Below are 21,339 nucleotides of genomic sequence, written 5' to 3'. Positions count from 1 at the left end.
GTGTGTGTGTGTGTGTGTGCGTGTGCGTGTGTGCGTGCGTGTCTGTGTGTGTGTGTGGGGGGGGCACTTGTTGGTCGCACCTTTGAACGGCCTTCCTTGTGTGTATGTGTGTGAGTTGTTGTTGTTGTGTGTGTGTGTGTGTGTGTGTGTGTGTGTGTGTGAGTTTGTGCGTGTGGGATGTCATCTGAAAGAGAAGCCTTAATTAGAAACCAAGAGCTCTGCTGATTGTTCTTATCTCCAGTCAAAGCAGACTGTTGTCATTGATGTCCCTGGTAATCACCAAGGAGCAGAACTCTGTCCTTCATATCTCTCTCTCTCTCTCTCTCAGTCCTCCATTTTCTCCTTCTTTTTTCAATCCTTCCCATGTGGTTCTCTTTCTGTGTCTTTCTTTCTCTCCATGCCTCTCCCTCTCTCCCTTTCTTCTTCAGAATAATCACGTTTTACCTTTGAGCCAAAATAGGCTTCGGATTAGACTCTGAAAATAGCCACACACACACACACACACACACCCCACACACACACACCTCTAGGTCCCACCAGAGAAGGAGTTTGAAATGTCATCTGAAGGGTGTGGGAATGACAGAATTTGAGCCTCTTTTCTCTGGCCCAATCTGGGCTTTCAGCTCCTCTGCTTCAGGATGGCTGGGCTCCCTCCCGGTGCTTTGTGAGGTTCCATTGTTTCACTAAAGCTCCCAAAAACTCTACCCCCTCATCCCTGTCCTGCTCTCAATCTCCCCCTCTCTCTCTCTCTCCTTCTCACACCTCCCCTGTATGTTCAAACTCCAGGAACAGTAGCTCGACGACCATCCCTCTCTCTCCCTCAAGTTTCTCTTTCTCCCTGTCCTTTATGGCATTTAGCAGACGCCTTTATCCAAAGCGACTCACAACAAATACATTTGTTTAAGTGAGTGAATCATCTATCCAACAGTCATCATAAGATAAAGTAATCAATGCTCACACCAGGGGTCGTCAAATTATTTTTATTTTAATTAACAAGAGAGTGTTTGTACAGAGGGGTAGTGGGGGTGAAGAGGTCTCTAGGGTTGGGGTTAGGGTTAGCACAGGGGGGGTAGTGGAGGTGAAGAGGTCTCAAGGGTTGGGGTTAGGGTTAGTACGGGGGGGGGGGGGGGGGGGGGTAGTGGGGGTGAAGAGGTCTTTAGGAGGGACTGTTAAGATGTAGCCTGAAGAGGCTATGCTACTTTATTAGATTGTGGTGTTGCGTGCCAGTTTCTTATTTTGTTATCTTAATGATAACCTAAACTCAATGTATCTGAAACTGTCTGAAAGCAGTGAGTGTCTGTATTAGACACATTGCTTGATAAAACAAACTAAGCTAAAAACATTTCTAAGAATAAACTGCTTTAATAAAGGTGAGGCAACTCCGCATTGCAGTTCGTTAGAAATGATCAAAATGCGTCACTCTTTTGACTGCCCGCTTGCAGTTTAAACCGAATCTGATTGGTTCTGCCAACTTTTGCGGGGGCAACATTGATAGGTCGAGAGCCATGTAGTAGGCAAATAGAGGGCTGTGGATTGGTCAGTTACCTCTGAGATAAAGCTATCAAACAACCAATGATTCAAGTAGTTTTTTTCTTCTCTATGTGGTCGGCACGCCAGGCAACACCACCTCCAGGGGCTGCCCACGCCTACTGCGGTGTATTCACACACACACACACACACACAAACACACACACACACACACACATCTTTACCACACACACCGCCTCTTTAACAATGAGTCATGCTGCTGTCCCCCCTCCCCCACACACACAGCTCTCCCGTTCTCCCCGTATCCCCTTCCTCATGTATAATGAATAGAAAGGTGTTGTGTGTAAAACTGTCTCTGGGTGAAATCTGGCTTCCCACCGTTCGCCGCCTGCCTCTTATGTCATTATCTGCATCTCAGTGAGATCTGAGTCGGAATTGAGATTGATAGATAACATGACAACTCAGAGATGAGAGAGTGTGTGTGGGGGTGGGTGTGTGGGTGGGAGTGCACCTGTGTCTATGTCTGTCTGTCTGTCTGTCTGTCTTTGTGGGTGTGTGTGTGTCTTTGTGCCTGTGTGGGTGTGTGTCTTCCTGTGTGTGTGTGTGTGTGTGTGTGCGCGCACACCTGCCCTTGCAGTGGTGCTCTCTGTGCAGCGGAGCGTGTCATGATGGAAGCATCAATCAAAGTTTACAGAACGAGGGAAGAGGACGGAGAAACGAGGGATGAAAAGAGCAGGAGAGAATGACGAGGAAAGACAATAGAGAGGGGGAGGTCTAGTGGTAGAAAGAAAGGGGGAAAGAGAGGGAGGAGCATGATCGTGGGGGGGAAAAAGGTGGTACTAGCAGTGACCCCCCCATAGCATCACCGACTTCATTTGTTATTTATTTGTATTACATTTTCTGAGTTCGCACATGCGGTCACAGTACATAACCTTCTCACGTTGGAGGGAGCTGCACTCGGACCTCATTAAAAGTGTGAACACACGCAAGGATGTGGCATTTCATTCGTCTTCCCTTCATTCCTTTATGGGATTTGAAGTGAGTGATGCGTACCTCACCTTCCCGAGACAGCTGCCTTGTATACGGGCTCTTTCTGAGCCGGATGTCCTCACCGACACAATAGATAGCAATTGCCTGAGAAACAAAGCGTTCTTTTATACGAGGGGGATCAAGACTTTTGAATATGTATGTAATGTTAATGAGGTGTCGTCGAACACTGTGGGCATTTGTGGAATGTCGCGTCTGCGTCCTACGACGGGCGACTCCTGGGTGTCGTACATCAGGAGTTGTCAAGAGTTTGGCGGCGCGCTAACCAGATGGCGTTCGCTTTAGCTGCAGCGCTAACGACGTAGCGCACTCCAAGCTAATGCCTGTGCTATCGGCTTACAATAGCCTAGCTTTTAAAGCTAAATAGCTAGCACCGTCACAGAATGGGGACTGAATGGGAACCAAATGTGCATTCAGAGTAAAAAAAAAAAAAAAAGGAGATAGTGTTCAGGGAGAGCCAACATGGTGTCCGGCTCTCAGCTTGGTTTCAACTCAACCTGCTTTTAACTTGGCCAAATGGAAACTGTTTATCTGGCTATACAAAGTAACTCACTGTAGTAATGGATAGGATAGGCTTCATCACCCCTCTCTGTGAGCGTGTGTGTGTGTGTGTGTGTGTGTGTGTGTGTGTGTGTGTGTGCGCGCGCGTGTGTGTGCGCGTGTAATAGTTTCATCCCTTTCATTGGGGCTCAGGGTGTGTTTCCGTGTGAAGGTGACAGCTGGGGTTTAGGGAGACCTGCCACGGCAAGTCAGATCACCCAAAAATGACACAGACACACACACAAACCTGGACCCATCTATCTCTCTCTCTCTCTCTCTCTCTCTCCATCTGTCTACCCCCCCCCCCCACACACACACACACACACACACACTCCTCTCTTTCTTCCCCTTCCCATCGCTCTCCCTCCTCGTTCATCTCCGTTATCTGATGTTGAAGAGACTGACGGATCTGAGTTTACCCAGAGGACTTAGAGCTCACAGCCACACAGGCCCGTTCTGTCAGGGACCATCATCACAGACGACACGTCTCCCACTGTATATCCTCCAACGTGTTCCCTTTGCCACCAATTCTCCTTTACATCTCAATTATTTCTCATATGATTATTTCTTATCATTTATAATTCGTTATTTGACTTTCTTCAGGTGGTCTGCTTTGTAAATGAGGTGTAGAACGAGCACAAGTGAGTGTGTCTGTTTAGCAGATCGTGTCGCGTTGGAGTGTCAGGGATGTACCTATTTACGTATCCTCCTGCGAGTGGTGTGTTACAACATTGTCCCTAGCTTGGAAGTCGGAACACACACGCACACACACACACCAAGCACGCACGCACGCACGCACGCACGCACACCACACACACACACACACACACACACACACATTGTTTTTCATGCACAGGCCCTTATCTCCTGATTTATCTTTGATTCTCTCCTCTCCCGCAGGGACGATGAGCATGCCCTGATCCTGCAGTACTGCCAGACCCTGGGGGGGGAGGGGTCTCCTCCCTGCAGCCAGCCCCAGAGCCCCGCCCAGATCCTACAGGCCGTCGAGAGGGAGGAGCGGGGGGAGCTGGAGCGAATCATCAACCGCCTGGAGGAGGAGCAAAGGTACGGGATAGGTTGACGGAGACTGTCCGTCAAAAGCTGAGGATAGTTAAAAGACTGAGTCATGGCAACCTACTGGCTTTACTGTCCAGTCGTCTGTCTGTCTTCTGTCTGTGTGTGTGTGTGTGTGTGTGTGTGTCTGTCTGCCTGCCTGCCTGCCTGTCTGTCTGTGTGTCCAGTCGTCTGTCTGTCTGTGTGTGTTTCTGTCTGTGTGTCTGTCTGTCTGTCTGTCCAGTCGTCTGTCTGTCTGTCTGTGTCCAGTCGTCTGTCCGTGTGTCCGTGTGTCCAGTTGTCTGTCTGTCTGTCCAGTCGTCTGTCTGTCCAGTCGTCTGTCTGTCTGTCTGTTCAGTCGTCTGTCTGTCTGTCTGTTCAGTCGTCTGTCTGTCTGTGTGTCCTGCCTGTCTGTCTGTTACTTACACACAAGGGGGTGTGCTGTAGCGTGCATTTCGGAATGGCTGCGATGCGGTCATAGGTCATGCCGTGGACCATTCCGATGTCCTAGCTATATCACAGGGTATGTTATTGCTTTTACACAGCAGGTTTACACCGACAGCAGTGTTGCCAGTGAGCTTTTTTTCATAACCTACAGTATTGGTTTATGAACTGCCTATAAAAGTAGTTCATAAAACCGTAGTTAGGGTCGCAGTTTCGTTGATTAGTTCTGGAATGTCCAGTCTTATATGATTTAGGCAACCCAGTAAAAACATCTCTACCTGGCTGCCGTATAAAAGCCAGCTCGCCAGTTTGGTTTTCGAGGAGCGCGGCAGCTTTAGGGATGACAAAAACAACCATGAATGAATCATTGTTGTCAGAATTTCCTTCCGTTGGACGTTTTTCGTGATTGAAAAACACATTTGAGGGACCCTCGACATATCCTGCATGTCATCCCTCCTCTCTCTCTCTCACTCATCCTTCCTGTCAATCTCGACTGTCTCTATCCCAATAAAGCAGAAATGCCCTAAAAACATATATAAAAAAAAAAGAAAAGAAAAACACATTTGATTGCGACAATAGCCTGAAGAGTGTGGTATGAATATATGTATGCATTTTGCAAGTGAAAGTGACGAGGCAGCCACGCTGATATTGGGGATATAAGAATGGCTGGAATGCTTCTCTGTCAATCACAATGCTTGATTTCATCAATCTCGTTGTATAATCTCCTTTATGTCTCTTTCTCTCTCTCTGTCCCCCCCCCCCCCCCCCCTCTCTCTCTCTCTCTGTCTGTCTCCCCCCCCCCCCCCCTCTCCCTCCCTCTGTCTCTCCTCTCTGATTAGTGAGTGGGGGTGGCGTAGGGACAGGGTGACTGTGCACTCTATTGTTCTGGGAGCCTGTGTTTCAGTGCACAGTGATTTAGCGTTGCTCAGAGCCTGCTTTATGGCCCAGACCTATAAACGCCAGCTAAAGTTACACACTGAAGCCTACCACTCTATACACACACACACACATAGATAAACAACACCGCCCAAGACGTGTGTGTGTGTGTACAGAGTGCTGAATCTCTGTCTATGTTATTCTATCCTAGGGCCCTGCACAGCACACTCTCTGCATGTTTATCACTGACTGTGTCTAACCTTGTGTGTGTGTGTGTGTGTGTGTGTGTGTGTGTGTGTGTGTGTGTGTGTGTGTGTGTGTGTGTGTGTGTGTGTGTGTGTGTGTGTGTGTGTGTGTGTGTGTGTGTGTGTGTGTGTGTGTGTGTGTGTGTGTGTGTGTGTGTGTGTGTGTGTGTGTGTGTGTGTGTGTGTGTGTGCCCCCAGGACCCTGCAGAGGGAGTACGAGCAGCTGAAGGAGCAGCACAGCCAGCGGGGGCCCGGGGGGTTGGGGCACTGGGACCCCGAGGGCTCCTCTCACCCCGGGGGAGCCGATGAGGCAGACCTCCTGGCCGAGGCCAAGCTCCTGCGGCAGCACAAGGGCCGGCTGGAGGCCCGCATGCACATCCTGGAGGAACACAACAAGCAGCTGGAGTCCCAGCTACACCGGCTCAGACAGCTACTGCATCAGGTGGGCTAAGTGACACACACACACACACACACACACACACACACAGACAGACAGACAGACAGACAGACAGACAGACGGACACAGGCAGGCAGGCAGACACACACACACACACACACACACACCAAAAACACAACAGTCAATCTCACTACACACACACTCTGACAGCACTACCCACACAACAACAACAACAACCACATTTGCTCTTATTAAAGCAGAAAAACCAAAACCAGCGTCTCCTCATATTCATAACGGACTTCTCCAAAGTTAGATTATTTCTAAATCAGATCATTAGAATTCCTTCCAGGGGTCCTATGCCCTCCGTGTTCAGTATATCAATACCTCTCACTTCTGTTTACGCCTCTCCCGATCGCTCGATATGAGTTTAGACCACATTTTCTGGGTGAAAAATAAGAGCCCTCCAACCAAACAAATATCAGTGGGAGCCAATCAGAGAGAGCAAACAGTGGGCAGGTTTCTATTGACTCGGGGCACTGTAGCTGGAGGAAGCACATTAACAAACCACCGGTCTGTGAAACGCTAACGTGACTCGGGTGGGTTTTAGGGGATAAGGGGGACTCGCTCGCACGCACGCACGCACACACACACAATTGCGCTGCTTACCCCACCCTAAATCCAAAACCGCACACACACACACACACACATATAATGACTCCATCATGGGAAGTACAAATGCAATCCCACTACAGACCATGGGATCACGACTGGTGTAATCCAGCAACCGTGAACTGACATTCAGTGACTAGCTTTTCACTACTCTGCAAGCCTGGTTTACCGGAGATTCTAAATCATGTCTAGAAAAGCAATTCTACGCTATATTTGTGTTTGATATCACAAGTGAACTTTCCTGTTTGTTACCTGTCTGGAGGGGGATCCTGTAGCCTTTTTTCAAATATGTCAGATTCACTTGTTATCAAATGTAGTCACTGCAAAAAAAGAAGCAGGTTATAGTCTGTATCTGTAACTTTTACACGGAGAGCTTGTGGCATCTCTGCTATGCTATTATAAGAGAGCCCTGAAGATGTTCTATGAAGGCTCCGGAGATTTTTCCATCACGTTAACCTTTACTACGACGAGGGGCAGAAGAGAAAAGCTAGAGATGGAGGAGGAGAGAGAAGGAGAGAGAGAATAAAGGAAGGAGGGAGGGAGAGAGAGAGGGAGGGAGGGACAGATGGAGGGAAGCAGCATTGATTCTAAAAAGCTGTGGGGAATGTTGGACTCAAAAGTAAATGTCAGTGGACATCAGGAGATTTCAGAAGTGTGTGTGTGTGTGTGTGCGTGCGCGTGCTTCTGTGCGTGCCCCGTTTTGTATGCTCTCCATTGACCCACCTGTCAACAGTAGTTTACTTGAGAGAATCCAGTCACTTTATTTCCTCCCTCAACGTCCTCAAAATGTATTTTTTAAAATATAAAATCCAATATCTTTGTAAAGTTTTCATTAAACATGACTTCTCAGCCGGTTCCCAGCAGTCCCAAAGTCTTACTGATCAATGAATCCGTCTATCTGAAAATTAACAAATCATAACGGATTCGGTTTGAACTCAAAAGAACCCGGAGTGACAGTGTTTTGACACAAATTGGGACGGGGCTAGACACTAGTATATTAATATCTGTGCACACAACACACATTTTATCACACGCTCCCATGTCATTCTTTGATATTCCCTTGTTTCTGGGAGTTGGTTTCTATGTAGAGCACTATTTTGTTTGAAGTCGTCATAACAAGCGAAGAATAATCAAGCGAAGTGTTAGGACTTCATGTTTTAATAATTATATGTGTCCTTGCCTCCCACTTTTCTCTCTGTCTCTCTCTCTCTCTCTCTCTCTCTTTTTTCCCACTCATCATTGCACTCTTTCTTCCTCGGTTCTTGTGTTTCTCCTCCTTCTCCTCTCCCCCTCTACTTGTCTTGCGTATTCCGCTCCTCCTGTTTATTCTGTCCATCTTTTCCGTCTCTCCCTCCTTCTCTTTCTCTCTCCTTCTCCTTCCTTCAGCCGGAGTTGGGCGACTCGAGGGTGAATGGAGTGTCGTCTCCCAGCATGCAAGAACGAGGGGCCCTCATTGAACACACGGGTTAGACACACACACACACACACACACACACACACACACAAAGGTTACACACACACACACACACACACACACACACACAAAGGTTACACACACACACACAAAGGTCACACACACACACACACACACACACAAAGGTTACACACACACACACACACACACACACACACACAGGTTCGACACACACACACACATCTTCATCATTATCAGGAGCAAGCAAAGGTTAAGCTCCCACACGTGCATTTACACTCACACACACCTTAAAGCCCAGTGTGTGTGTCCTGTCAGAGAGAGTAATCCGTGTGTGTGTGTGTGTGTGTGTGTGTGTTCAGATGAGTTGCAGGACCACCCACACAACAGCAGCTCAGACCTGGCGGACGTCATGGAGCAGATCAACAACACCTTCCCTGCATGCAGTCGTAAGTCCTCTCCTGTCCCTCCTACTCCCTCCTTTCTCTCACCTTCCTCTTCATCCTCCTGTACTCCCACACTCCCTCACCTCCCCTTTCTACCCCCCCCCCCTCTCTCTTTCTTTTTGCTTCTTTTACTGTCTTTATTTATTTATTCTTTCTCTCTCTCTTTCTCTCATCCCCTACTCAGAATGTGTGGGTGGTGAATGTACCGTGGTGTTGGTCAGTAGCAGGTTGTTTTCAACCACTCACCACAAATAACTGATGTCCCGTGGGATTTTCCTCTCTCCACTTGTCTTTATTGTTTAATTCAAAAGTCATGTCTTTGAAACTGACAGTACACACACACACACACACACACACACACACACGCTACTGCCAGTATGTTTTAGTTTTTTTTGCTAAGCAATATTGATGACTTGTGTTTCATACTGTATGCTTAACAAGTATATGTGTGTATACATAGCTCCTGGTGTAGTCACATGGTCATTAAAACCAAACTCTTGGCCCTAGTAACGCAGTGTAGCTGAAGTCGCCGCGCGAACGCCTCTAAGGGCATGTATTAAATGAAAAAGTAAATGTTTGAGCAACAAATGAGTGCAAAAGTGACTTTGAATTGCATTTGAATTTTGGGGTCGAAAATCTATCAGGAGCTTAGTTAAAAATCCATTCTAATCTTGCGGGTGCTGCGGGGGTATTGACACTGGTTTACTGTGCGGCTTGTAGGCACACTGCCTGAATGAGCTCAATAACACTAACAGATGCTACAAAGTTTTGGTTTTCACAAGTGTTTGTGTGTGTGTGCGCATGTTTGTGTTTCTTATCCTTGTGTTTCTGTTTCTCTTGTAGCCTCAAGCCTCTCCTCGAGACCCCAGGTAAGAGATGCTTCCTACCGCCCACTATTCCCTGCATGGAAATACATGTTTATTAATATTTCAGTTAGAATCTGAAAGGGCTGGATAGGTGAAAGCAGTATGATTGAAACTAGCTTCGGGTTTTGCAAAGGTGGGGAACAAGTTGGCGAGTTAAGTGGTGAATCAAATTGGTAGCTTTTCGGTGTAGGAAGGAGATCAAAGGGAACATCTTTTTGGAATGAACCACCACTCAGCTCCACTCCAAAAAGCCCACTCCCATTTAGCCTGCCATTTCAGAAAGCACTAATGGACCTCTTGGGTCCTCTCTCCCTCAAAATGGATGCTGGGCCTCAGAGATTCAACAGAAGTCATTGTTAGTGACCTGCTGTTAGTCTAATTACTGTTTTTCTCTCTCTTCCTATCTCTCTCCTCCAAACATCTCAGCCAGCTCCACTCTTCACATCCACACTAATGCGTTTTACACGCCACTTATACCATTCATTTGTTATGAGCAGCTTTTTGTACAAGAGTGCATTCTCTCTTTCTTTTTTGTCCCTCCTACTTGGACATCCATTACGGCATAAAGCCGCTTCTACAGTATCTGCTTCTTTTTTTTCTGCCTGAGATTTAATTAAATTCGGGTCAGTTTGGTATTTATGTCCATTTAATGTGCACCCATGTATTCAACACGGGCAGAAATATGCTTAGAATGACCTATTACCACCTCTTCCCCCACTTCTCCCCCCTTCATTCTCAGAAGCCATTCATCCCTTCCTTCTTATCTAGCTTACTCCATTAAATATGGCAGCTGGAAGTTTTTTTTTAAAAGCCAAAGTAGCGGCTGAATCGGTTCAGATGTCCCTGTTACATAAAAGGATTTGTTGTGGAGTGTTCTGCGTCCACCTGGGCTCCCACATCGGCTCACTCTCTTATGAATGGGTTGTGATGGGCTTGAGGGACTGAGGGATATTTTCCATCCAATATTTCTTGACGAAGAGAAATGAGTCTGGCTTTCGAGACTGCATTCAAAACAACACAGAGGAAGATAGTTATGGAGTTGTAGTTATGGAGATAATTGTTGGCAGACAATTTAGATTTTCTGATAAAGGAAAACCCATTTGCTCTGCTCACTGTATTTCAACACTGATTGTTTTTGACAGTGATAAAAGGTCTCTATATAGAGTCTGTATTTGGTCTTGATCAGTGCTAAGATCTCTGTAACCTCAGTTAGGTTAGTCTAGTGTGTGTGTGTGTGTGTGTGTGTGTGTGTGTGTGTTTTATTAATCTAATTAGTATTTTATCTGTGTTTCAGGTGATGTGAGGACCGTCAGTATAAAGGAAGGTGTATGTGATCAGAGAGACACAGAAACATTCCCAAACACAGATTCCTCTCTCCCTCTCAACTTTTCGACACCTATCGAGCAAGCTAGACACCTATCGAGAGATCCCCCGCCCCCCCAAAAACCCAAAGACACACAGGACCACAGAACTTTACGTCTATTATCACATTGTCGTCTTGTACTATGCAAAATGTAAATTTTATGAACTGTAGATTGTATCTGAAGTCGGTTAAACATTTGTCAGTGATTTGTATGAATATGCCGATGATCATGGAGTTCGGGGGGCTTTGTATAACAAAATATGCTTTTTTGGGGGGGGGGGTGGGGTTGTGTTTTTGTTTTTGTTTTGTTCTGCTTTCACTGGGAATCAAACTGTTACATGTTTTGCCATTCCACTGCTACTTTCTGCTTTTACCTTTTACAATTGCAGTCATAGCGAGGGGCGTGGCCACAGTTTTTACTCTGATTTTGGGGGGGGGGGGGGGGGGGAGATACCCCTTTATTAGACGGTTCTCAAGATTATTGCCTCAAATGATCATTTTTGACAATAGGCTCTGTGTCTGCCCCTCAAGCGTTTGCTTTAAAGGTGTTTTTTTTCCGGTAGCATGCTTGTCCTCAACCGTTCCCCTTTAAAAGCGTTAATGTGATTCTACCGGCGCTGTCATAGCCGTTTGCGACGTAAACTTTTAACCCCTTCTGTGCCTATATACAGTTGTCATTCCAGGTGTGGCAGACTGATTTTAACGTAAACGAAATTTTAACGTTACTGAAAATTCAGTTGGATATGTATAAATGGAGAGACGGCGGAAAAAGAGACATTAATTGAACCTAGAGTTGTTCGTCGGGTTCGTAAAAGGCCCGCGGTCATTGTGTAGAATAGTTTTATAAGAAAATCTATGTTTAAAAACAAATCAGAAGAAAGCCATGATTGCCTTGCTACCTCAGACACAAACACCTTTCATTTGCGTGGTCTGTTAACTTTTTTCTTTTTTTTTTTTTCTTTTTTTTTTTTTTCATTTTACTGTACTCACGACAAAAAACTAACCGGAAAAACAACATTCTAAGCTTGTGCTTATTGATGTAACACTGCGGTGAGGAGACACCAAGTGAAGTTCACAAAACAAACAAAAACACAACAGGAATCCTATAACTTTACCACAAATGGGCCTGTGGGCCCCTGGAAGCTACCCCTGATGAGTATACTGTATCTGTATTGGTTTTTCCACTGACCTCCATCACTGGTCCCTCTCTCTGGAGTTCTGCGCTGTGTTTTTGTGCTATGCTATCCTGTAAAACGTGTTAGTTTTAACACCACTACTATAACCTCCTCCAACTATGTCCTTGGACTGATGACGATGATGTTGATGATGATGATGATGATGTAGCGAACTATACCATGGCAGAACTGTGTCATCTTTCCTGAGGTATGTAGTATAGATTGACCACACTACATGTAATATGGCTACATATGTTTTATTCTAAATAAAATTTTTATAACAAGTATTCTTTCCCTTGACTCCTGGTGTGCTTACGTAGAATTGAACATTTTGTTGTGTTGTTGCTGTTGTAACACAGCATCTGTGTTACACTCTAGGAATACAAAACAGTACTCAGCCACAGAAATCTGAGACACAGTATTTATTTGTATACCATTTGCTGTAGGGTAGAAATGCATCTCTATGTTAAGCAGCTTGCCAATTAAGCAACATTGTGCATGTTGTTGCTCATGTTATCAATTTGTCACTGACAAAAACACTGTAGCTAAATCTCATGTTAGGCTATAATGCATAGATTGTATCACTTCACGACTTTCTGAATTATTGATAAATGGATCTGTAATCCACAGTCTACAACCCGTCCCTTCGAACGTCAGCAGAAATTACCCAGCATTCAATGGTGTCCCAAAGCGGACATCCATAACTGTTATGACGGAAATGGGTCTCGTTATGAGCGCAATCTGCCAGGTCGACTCTATCGTTATTATTTATCAAAGGAATTGATTGCGCCGCGTGAGGTTCTGTCATTATAATATGTTAGCGCTGGAACCGTGCTGAGTGGGAACTGAGAGACCTCAAATGACTGATGAAAAGTAATTAGTGAAGGAGCCAGCTTCCTTCCCCTAGCCCACTGTTAGGATAGTCTCCAAAGTGAAGGTTTCACAAGAGGAAGATTAATCTCAGTTTCGCCTTGTTGATTCATTATTACACCCTTTTCTTATGAAGAGAATGTGATTTACAAAAATGTTGGTGGTGGCATGATTCATCTTGGTCATATTTTGAGCCTCGTCAGCTTGTTGGCTTCTAAGAGACATCATTCAATTCCACGTGAATAGATAGAACGGTGAGGAAACTGTCCCTTTAAGCACACTAAACATCATTGTCCATATACAAATTATGTTTAAGTACGGCATAATAAATAGTGTCTCGGTAGATTAGATTGCATTTAGACTAGATACAACACAACTGACTACACTCCACACCCACAGGGGGCAGTGTTGATTGGAGATGACATCCTGTCAGAGGTACCTCCTACCTGGATGTTATAAAAGGGCCCTTGCTGGCTATTTACTGGATCTCTACCTTGGCCCGTAGCTCTACCTTGGCCTGGAGCTCTACCTTGGCCCGTAGCTCTACCTTGGCCCGTAGCTCTACCTTGGCCTGTAGCTCTACCTTGGCCTGGATCTCTACCTTGGCCCGTAGCTCTACCTTGGCCTGGATCTCTACCTTGGCCCGTAGCTCTACCTTGGCCTGGATCTCTACCTTGGCCCGTAGCTCTGCCTTGGCTCGTAGCTCTGCCTTGGCCTGGATCTCTACCTTGGCCTGGATCTCTACCTTGGCCCGTAGCTCTACCTTGGCCTGGAGCTCTACCTTGGCCCGTAGCTCTACCTTGGCCTGGACACTGACAAGGCCGGCTAGACACACGGCAAGTTCTGTTTGCTAGTCCCTCAGCAGTTTTGCTATGTTATATACATGTATATTATGTATATATGTATGTATATACAGTGCCTATAGAAAGTCGCCATGTGGAAAAAGGTTTTATGGCGAAAACCAAACACACCACACCACCCAAAACACACCATACCTACTGTGAAGCATGGTGGTGGCAACATTATGTTGTGGGGATGTTTCTCTTCAGTGGGGACTGGGCAATTGGTCAGGATTGAAGGGAAAATGGATGCTGCCAAGTACGTTTGGTTTTCGCCATAAAACCTTCTTCCACATGGCAACAGAATCTTCCAGGTGTGTTTTTGCATAGCACAAACGAGACTGAGTGTGGCACTTTTTCAGAAAAGGCTTCTTTCTTGCTACCCTGCCATACAAGCCAGCTTTGTGTAAAGCTTGTGAGATTGTTGTCACATGCACAGACATACCAGTCCCAGCCATAAAGACTTGTAAGTCCTTCAAAGTTGCCTTTGGCCTCTTGGTAGCTTCTCTGATCAATGTCCTTCTGGCTCGGTCATCCAGTTTGGACAGACGGCCTGATCTAGGCAAGGTGCTGGTGGTGCCATACGCCTTCCACTTCTTAATGATGCTCTGAACGGTACTCAGAGGGATAGCTAAAGCCTTCGAAATCTTTTTGTAGCCTTCACCTAACTTGTGCCTTTCTACAACTTTATCCCGGAGGCTTGTTGAAAGTACTTTTCCAACCATGGTGAATTATTTGCAGAACCATGCACTTCTAGTAGTGGAATCCTCTAGAAACAGCTGGTTTTATTCTGAAGTAATCAAAACCACTACAATTGATGTCAGGTGGGGGGCAATTAGCCTGGTGTTTGATCTGGAAGTTGATTGGTTGCACCTGAGCAAGTTTATAATGGTATACTCTAAGGGGCTGATCACTTAACCAAACCAGGTATTTCACTAATTCATTTTTAAGAATTGTCCAGAATTGTCCAGACCCTTTTGAAATGCGTTGAAAAGGATTCACTCTCTCCTTGTTCCTTCCTTCCTTCCTTCCTTCCTTCCTTCCTTACCTCATTTCCTCCTCCTTCCTTCAGAATGTTTTCATCATAGATTCCTAAATGATGGAACAGGTCAAACCAAAGCCATGGAAACCTGCCACTACCTACTCCACTCCATGATCAAGCGAGAGGGTCAGAAGGATGATGTATTTTAGGAGTACTCCGCCTGTATAGCCACTTAATCATTTCCTTCATCTATTTCTAGACCGGCCAGCACGTACCCCAGCATTACCAATTAGTTGAAGTAGTACAGCTTCAGAGACTTTGGCATGCTGGACAAGTTTCCACTTAATGCCATATCTCCAGCAATACTCCCGTCCTAGCTTCCCCTCATCACTTCAATAATGCAGCAGCAGCCTACATGCTGCAAAAGTGGAGCGGGGGATACATGTTTGGAGATTCCTTAGGCACTCCTCAAATAGAGATATCCCTGCTCTGTGTACCACAGGGGGGTCCCCGATTAGTCTACCACTCCCACTACTACGTTTCGGTATGGAGCACAGCAATCGCTTCGTTTGTAAAGATAAATTCATGAATAAGTCATGGGCCGAGGAAGTCAGGTTGAGCTTGAAACGTTCATTGTCATTTTGCAATCGTAAGCGTGAAAGTTGTATTGATCTGCTGTGTAAACGGTGCTATGATCAGCAAAGGAAATGATACAGTTACTTTACATAGAGACATGACACATATTGATTAACCTTTCTGTCCCAAAGCAGATTTTTTTCGGTTTATATTCAGTATATATATATATATATATGCCATTTAGCTGACGCTTTTATCCAAAGCGACTTACATTGCAGTGAGTGCATACATTTCAGTACATATGGTCCCAGCGGGAATCGAACCCACAACCTAAGTGTTGTTAGCGCCATGCTCTACCGACTGAGCCACAGATTCAACACCTCGCCTGTCTTTAACCACAAAGAATAAAGACACTTGGTTTGAAACTTTTTTCATGTATGTTTCACATTGTTCAATAGTGTGGGAACAGTGGGTTGGAGAGGCCAGTGGCAGCCCCCTAGAGGTTTGTTGTGGTGCTGCTCATTAATCTTCCCTGGCGCATTGTAGCATCACGTACCCACCTTGGCAGGCATATCAAACATCAGCCCACATCATCTCTCATACCAGGTAAGAACCCCTGTGGGCACCCCTGTGTCGGCAATCTGCCGCCGCTAATTGTCTTTGTCTCTGCTGAAAACGAAACAAAAACAACCACCCCCCCACCCCACCCCCTCCCCTCCACCCCTCTACTCCCTACGGCTTCTCCCACAGGCCCTCAGCTGTCCTCCCCCGGGTGCCTGGGACTGGGATGTGGCTGGTCGTCGTGGATACGGGTGCTGGCGCAAGATGTGTTTACTGCCCATGTGCATGGTGATGTTGGCGTGATAGCCCCCCCCCCCCCTCCCCAGCTCCCCCTCTCTCTGCTAGTCTCCTTTGATCAGATGTCTGGCAGCGGTGGCGGTGCCCGGGCGAGGAGCCGCCTCCTGGCACTGGAGGAGGACACGGAACAGATGCAGAGGAGGAGGAGAGGGGGGTGGGCATGGTGGTGGGCAGGAAACCTGCAGGGGCTCAGAGAGAGGGGGAGGGAAGGACGGAGAGAGATAGATGGAGGGAGTGGGAGGTTGGGAGTTGGGTAGGTAAGAAAGAGAAATTGATAGAAAAGGGATGGGATGTCAAATAGACAGGCCCTGCTGTATACAGAGAGAGAGAGAGAGAGAGAGAGAGAAAAAGGAGGAGGAGGAGGAGGAGGAAGAAGAAGGGAGAGACAAGTATTGACAGATTTTTGAATTCTGTCTCCTATATAAGAGCCATTCTGTTAATCCACTCCCCTGGTGAGATTCTGCCCACATCTGCAAAACTGCCACGGCCCTTTAGGCCTATACAGAATCACAGACTAAAAAAAACAAAGTGTTAAAAAGTAAAAGTCCCTTTGGTAACTCACTTACTGGAATATCCTGATGCGTTTACAGTGCCATTGGCACACTTAGTCGCTAAAGTGCAATGCTCTCAATTATCCGGAATATGCTGACTACGTAGCTCCGTAGCGCGCTAGCTAGCATTAGCTGCATGATTACCCCTCTCTGCCTGTGACGTCTCTTATTAAGTGATGTTAATGGGGACAGCGTGGGTGTGAGTGCTGCCTTTGGGGCTCAACTCTCTAGGAGGAGGTTGCCACAGGGGGCATGTTTGTCCCAGCTTAGCCTAGCCTAGCCTAGCGTCAGCATCTTCTCCTGAGGGCTATGGGAGGAGAGGGGGAGAGGAGATATGTGAGGGAGAAATAGAGGAGGGCAAGACTCCCTCACTCCAGATATATGGCCACCGCCTAATGCACTTCATTAAGACACCCACTAGTATGACAAACTGCAGGGCCGAGAGCCCATATAGCTGCTTTTTCCATCTATTGCACTCGTCTATATTAGATTCGATTAGATTAGATTCAACTTTATTGTCATTGCACAGAGTCCAAGTACTGAGACAACGAAATGGAGTTCGGCATCTAACCAGATTGTGCAAATAGTGGCATAGTGCAAAAGACATGATATTGTAGACAGTGCATGGTATTACAGTATGAGGTATTACAGTATGAGGTATTACAGTGTAAGGTATTACAGTGAGTATAAATAAATGAATATAATAAGTGAATATACATGAGATGAACAACAATACAGTTGAACAAGGTCAATAGGCCTTGAGGTATGTTACATAAGATGTATAATTAGAGACCAATATAATAAATATGCTATGTGCAACAAGCAGTAGTGCAAAAGGTAAATTGGAGTCCTGAGTGTGCAGCCAGTAGAGGTATGGAAGGAGGGTACCCTGATACTGGGAGTCAATGTTCCTCTTGTTGGGGGGTGGAGGGGGGGGGGGGGCTGGTAGGGGGCTGGGCTACCACCGGAATTCTGAGTTCAGCAGATTAACAGCTGCAGGGAAGAATCTGTTCCTGAGCCTGCAGGTGCGGGAACGGAGACTCCTCTGGGAGATGGGAGGAGTCCGCTGCTGGGGTGAGAGGTGTCCCTACTGATGCCTCGCGCCCTCCGCAGACACCGCCTGCGCTGGAGGACCTCGATGGCAGGGAGTTGGGCACCAGTGATGTACTGGGCGGTTTTCACCACCCGTTGCAGAACCTACCGATCGGAAACAGAGCAGCTGCCATACCACACAGTGATGTAGTGTGTCAGAATGCTCAGAATGCACCGAGAGAAGTTGACCAGAATCCTAGGAGACAGATGGGCTTTCTTCAGTCTCCTCAGGAAGTATAGACGCTGCTGCGCTTTTCTGTCTACTCATCCCTTTCTCTTTTTTTCCCCCTCTTTCTCATTTATTGGTCATATCTTTTCTTCTTGCTGTCTCCACATTTCTTTTTCCTCCGCTCTTCATTTTCTCTATTCCTCTTCCTCCTCATATTTTATTTCTCTTTCTCTCTCTCTCTCTCTCTCTCTCTCTCTCTCTCTTTTTCCGCTGTGCCTTCAGATTCATATGACACACGCTAACCGGGCCATTAGTACCAGCTGATCATCCACACATTTATCATTCAGCTATACACACACACACACACACACACACACACACACAGAGTACTCTCTCTCGCTCTCTATCTTCACACCATTCCCACGGCCATGACGGATCCATATAGCTTTTCCCAAACGATTTGGTTTGGGTCCTTCACTTCTTCCCTTTGTCACGGCCATAGTGATAGAACAGCCCTTTTCCTACCACCCGGCCCAAACCAGGCATGAGCCTAATGAGGGGAGACAAATAGAAATCACTGTATCCGGGGGGGTTAAGGGCAAGGGAGGGAGGGGGGCGGGGAGGGGAGGGGGGGAGGCAGGAGCTGGGGGGGGGGGGGGGGGGGGGAGGGAGCTATTTGGGAGAGGCTGGAGGGATTGGTCAATACTCCCGCTGTGCCTTTACAGTACGGACCATTAGCCGCGGCCTAGTCATTGGCGTTTCTGGTCACGGTGCTAGGAGCGCCGGCGCCATCCCGCTAGCACGCGCCAATCGGACCAGTGAACAACAGCCTTTTATTAATTGTGTTTACTCCCTCCTGTTCTGCTGTGTCATGCTGCGCTGCAATGGGCTAAAGTGGGCCTTGAGTGTCCCTACTGCGTTTAGAGATAGCCTGTGATGTCTTGTTCGATTGTCACAGTGGTGGAGGATCCAATCTTCGCATTAGGTTTACTTACAAGTGGGTCACATTACACGTACGCTAACTTTAGCCACTGCTAAGCTAAATCGAAACGTATTCTGCTTGTCCCATTCTCTCCACACTGTTTTGGTTGGTTAGAGTCAGTTGCAGCGGCTTTTCAAAAGAATACAAACCTCTAACACGCAAACACACACTCTCTCTCTCTCTCTATCTATCTATCTATCTTACTATCTCTCTCTCTCTCTCATACACACAATCTCTCTCTGACACGCACGCACACACACACACTCTCTCTTTCTCCCTCCTTTTCTCTCTCTCTCTATGTTCAGTAATAACAGAATGACTGTAGATCATAGGTTCGAGTGAGTTACAGTGGCTATTCAAACTAATACAAAAACGTGGATTACAGTCTCTCTTGGCCCACAGGCTTCTTCCAAGGCATGGAGCCATCGAACCGATGTGGCAATTTGGCTGAACTATCTCTTTAAACATTCACAGCGATGCTATTGTGTGTCCCAGGTGTTTTGCTTCCAGTTATTTTCACAGAAATAAACCAGACGAAAAAATATGTGAAAACCAAAATCCTCCCCACTGCGTAATAAGCCACATTTCCATAACAAGACATCTTTCTACTGGGAGAGAAAATCCGCTGCTGAGCAGTCTTGGAAAGCAGACACAAACACCCCAATTTGGCTCTGTTCGTCTCCAGGTCATATGAATAACAGACACCTCTTCTCTCCTGTCGATACAGCAATCAAGCTAACTGGTGTACTGTAATGTCTCCAATACAGAGATACGTAGGTTTTATCAGAACGGAGGGACACACACATCTCAACGAGACTCTAAGAATAACCTGTCAACGTTAGCGGCGGGAACGAGGTAGTGGAGTTGTCATGTACCGCACAAGTGTCAGAGGAGTAGGCAGGCGCTTAGTTACAGGCCACTTGGGGGTGGAACTGTCACAAGCTAGCGTGGGTGTCTTGAGTATTTCAGAACTCACTGCTGATGACGGAGCGAGACTCTGTTCAAGATCAAATTGACACATCAAGCTTGTTGAGCAGGCCCAAGTGAAAGCAAGTTGGAACAAACTGAAAGTGGCAGGCGGACAGGTGGGGGTCCCCCGCCCTCCCCCCCCCCCCCCCCCCCCCTCACCCCCAACCCCCCCTACAAACCAATTGAAATCAATCCAATGATTGGAGGACTGAAGGCTGCAATCGTTCCGTTTCCTTGCATTGTAAAAGTGACTTAAGAAAGAGAAAATCTCACCCTTGTGTTCCTCAAATACCTGGAGTAACTATTTCACGTATCCATGCAAACACATTCATCATCGTCATGGTTTCTTATTTGTGATTGAATCCCTTAGGGCATTCTGGCTGCTTACTGTAATGTCAGGTTCAATTGATCTGGCTCTGTGACTTTTGGACCACTGTTATTGTCGTTAATCTCTCTCTGACGCACACGCACACACACACACACACACACACACACACACACACACACACACACACACACACACACACTCTCTCTCTCTCTCTCTCCCTCCTTTTCTATCTCTCTCTCTCTCCCTCCTTTTCTCTCTCTCTCTCCCTCCTTTTCTCTCTCTCTCTCTCTCTCTCTGTGTTCAGTAATAACGTAATGGCTGTAGATCATAGTACGTGTCTCCCATAAGGCACCTGTAATCTCACAGCTTGTGTCTTATCTTTTTTTTTCTTCTTTTCTCTCTCTCCACAACTCCCTGAGAGTGGTAATTATCTTAATCTTCTGCTGATATCTATCTCCGATCCAGTTCCATGCATTCGCGGGGGGGGGGGGGGGGCGTCTTAGCTTCCGAAAATGTTCCCTGTTCCATTATTCATTGTGTCAATGGTTGTCATGCTCCACTTTTTCCTCCCACACATGTCAGAACGTGAGAGAAAGTAAAACCCATCAAGTTTGATAATTCATTAGCTTGGCCCGCTGTGTATTCGCATTACTTTTCAAAGTACTTCCCGTTCACCACAATTGCTTTAATGAGAATTTACAGAAACTCGCGGAAGTTGGGTCGTTAAAATCTTCCACGTAGACTCAAGACTGGGAAAAAGCTAGTTATCGGTTCACATCCAGAGACATGGGAGAAATGACACTTCTTTTGTCTTGTGAATCCTCTGAATCCTCTGAACAATGGAGGAGAGACTCTGGGCTTGCGGAGCAGCTTTGAGACGTACTGTATCTGCCGTGGGCATGCACTCGACATTCTGCTGACTCTTTGGGACGTGCCAAAGTGGAGCAGAAGCTAGCGCATCTAAATATAACAATACCCTGTTTACTGCCAGATGTGCTTTTGTGTGTGTGTGTGTGTGTGTGTGTGTGTGTGTGTGTGTGTGTGTGTGTGTGTGTGTGTGTGTGTGTGCGCTTCTCCAGGAT

The 21,339-nt window shown here is 46.5% G+C and overlaps 1 protein-coding gene across 1 annotated transcript in view; it reads left to right on the top strand.

Moving 5' to 3' along the window:
• Positions 1-12,328, top strand: part of utrn (utrophin) — a 172,090-nt gene extending 159,762 nt beyond the window's left edge. Inside the window, exons 74-79 of the mRNA XM_083689372.1 lie at positions 3,976-4,140; positions 5,892-6,135; positions 8,146-8,224; positions 8,554-8,640; positions 9,481-9,506; positions 10,798-12,328. Coding sequence (XP_083545498.1) covers positions 3,976-4,140; positions 5,892-6,135; positions 8,146-8,224; positions 8,554-8,640; positions 9,481-9,506; positions 10,798-10,806 — 610 coding nt within the window. The 3' untranslated portion in view covers positions 10,807-12,328. The remainder of the gene's footprint in view (positions 1-3,975; positions 4,141-5,891; positions 6,136-8,145; positions 8,225-8,553; positions 8,641-9,480; positions 9,507-10,797) is intronic.
• The last annotated feature ends 9,011 nt before the right edge of the window (positions 12,329-21,339 follow it).

Source organism: Argentina silus (genome assembly GCF_951799395.1).
Source record: "Argentina silus genome assembly, chromosome: 17".
Lineage (NCBI taxonomy): Eukaryota > Metazoa > Chordata > Actinopteri > Argentiniformes > Argentinidae > Argentina > Argentina silus.
Note: the sequence above shows the minus strand (reverse complement) of the source record. Positions and strands in the feature narration are given on the sequence as shown.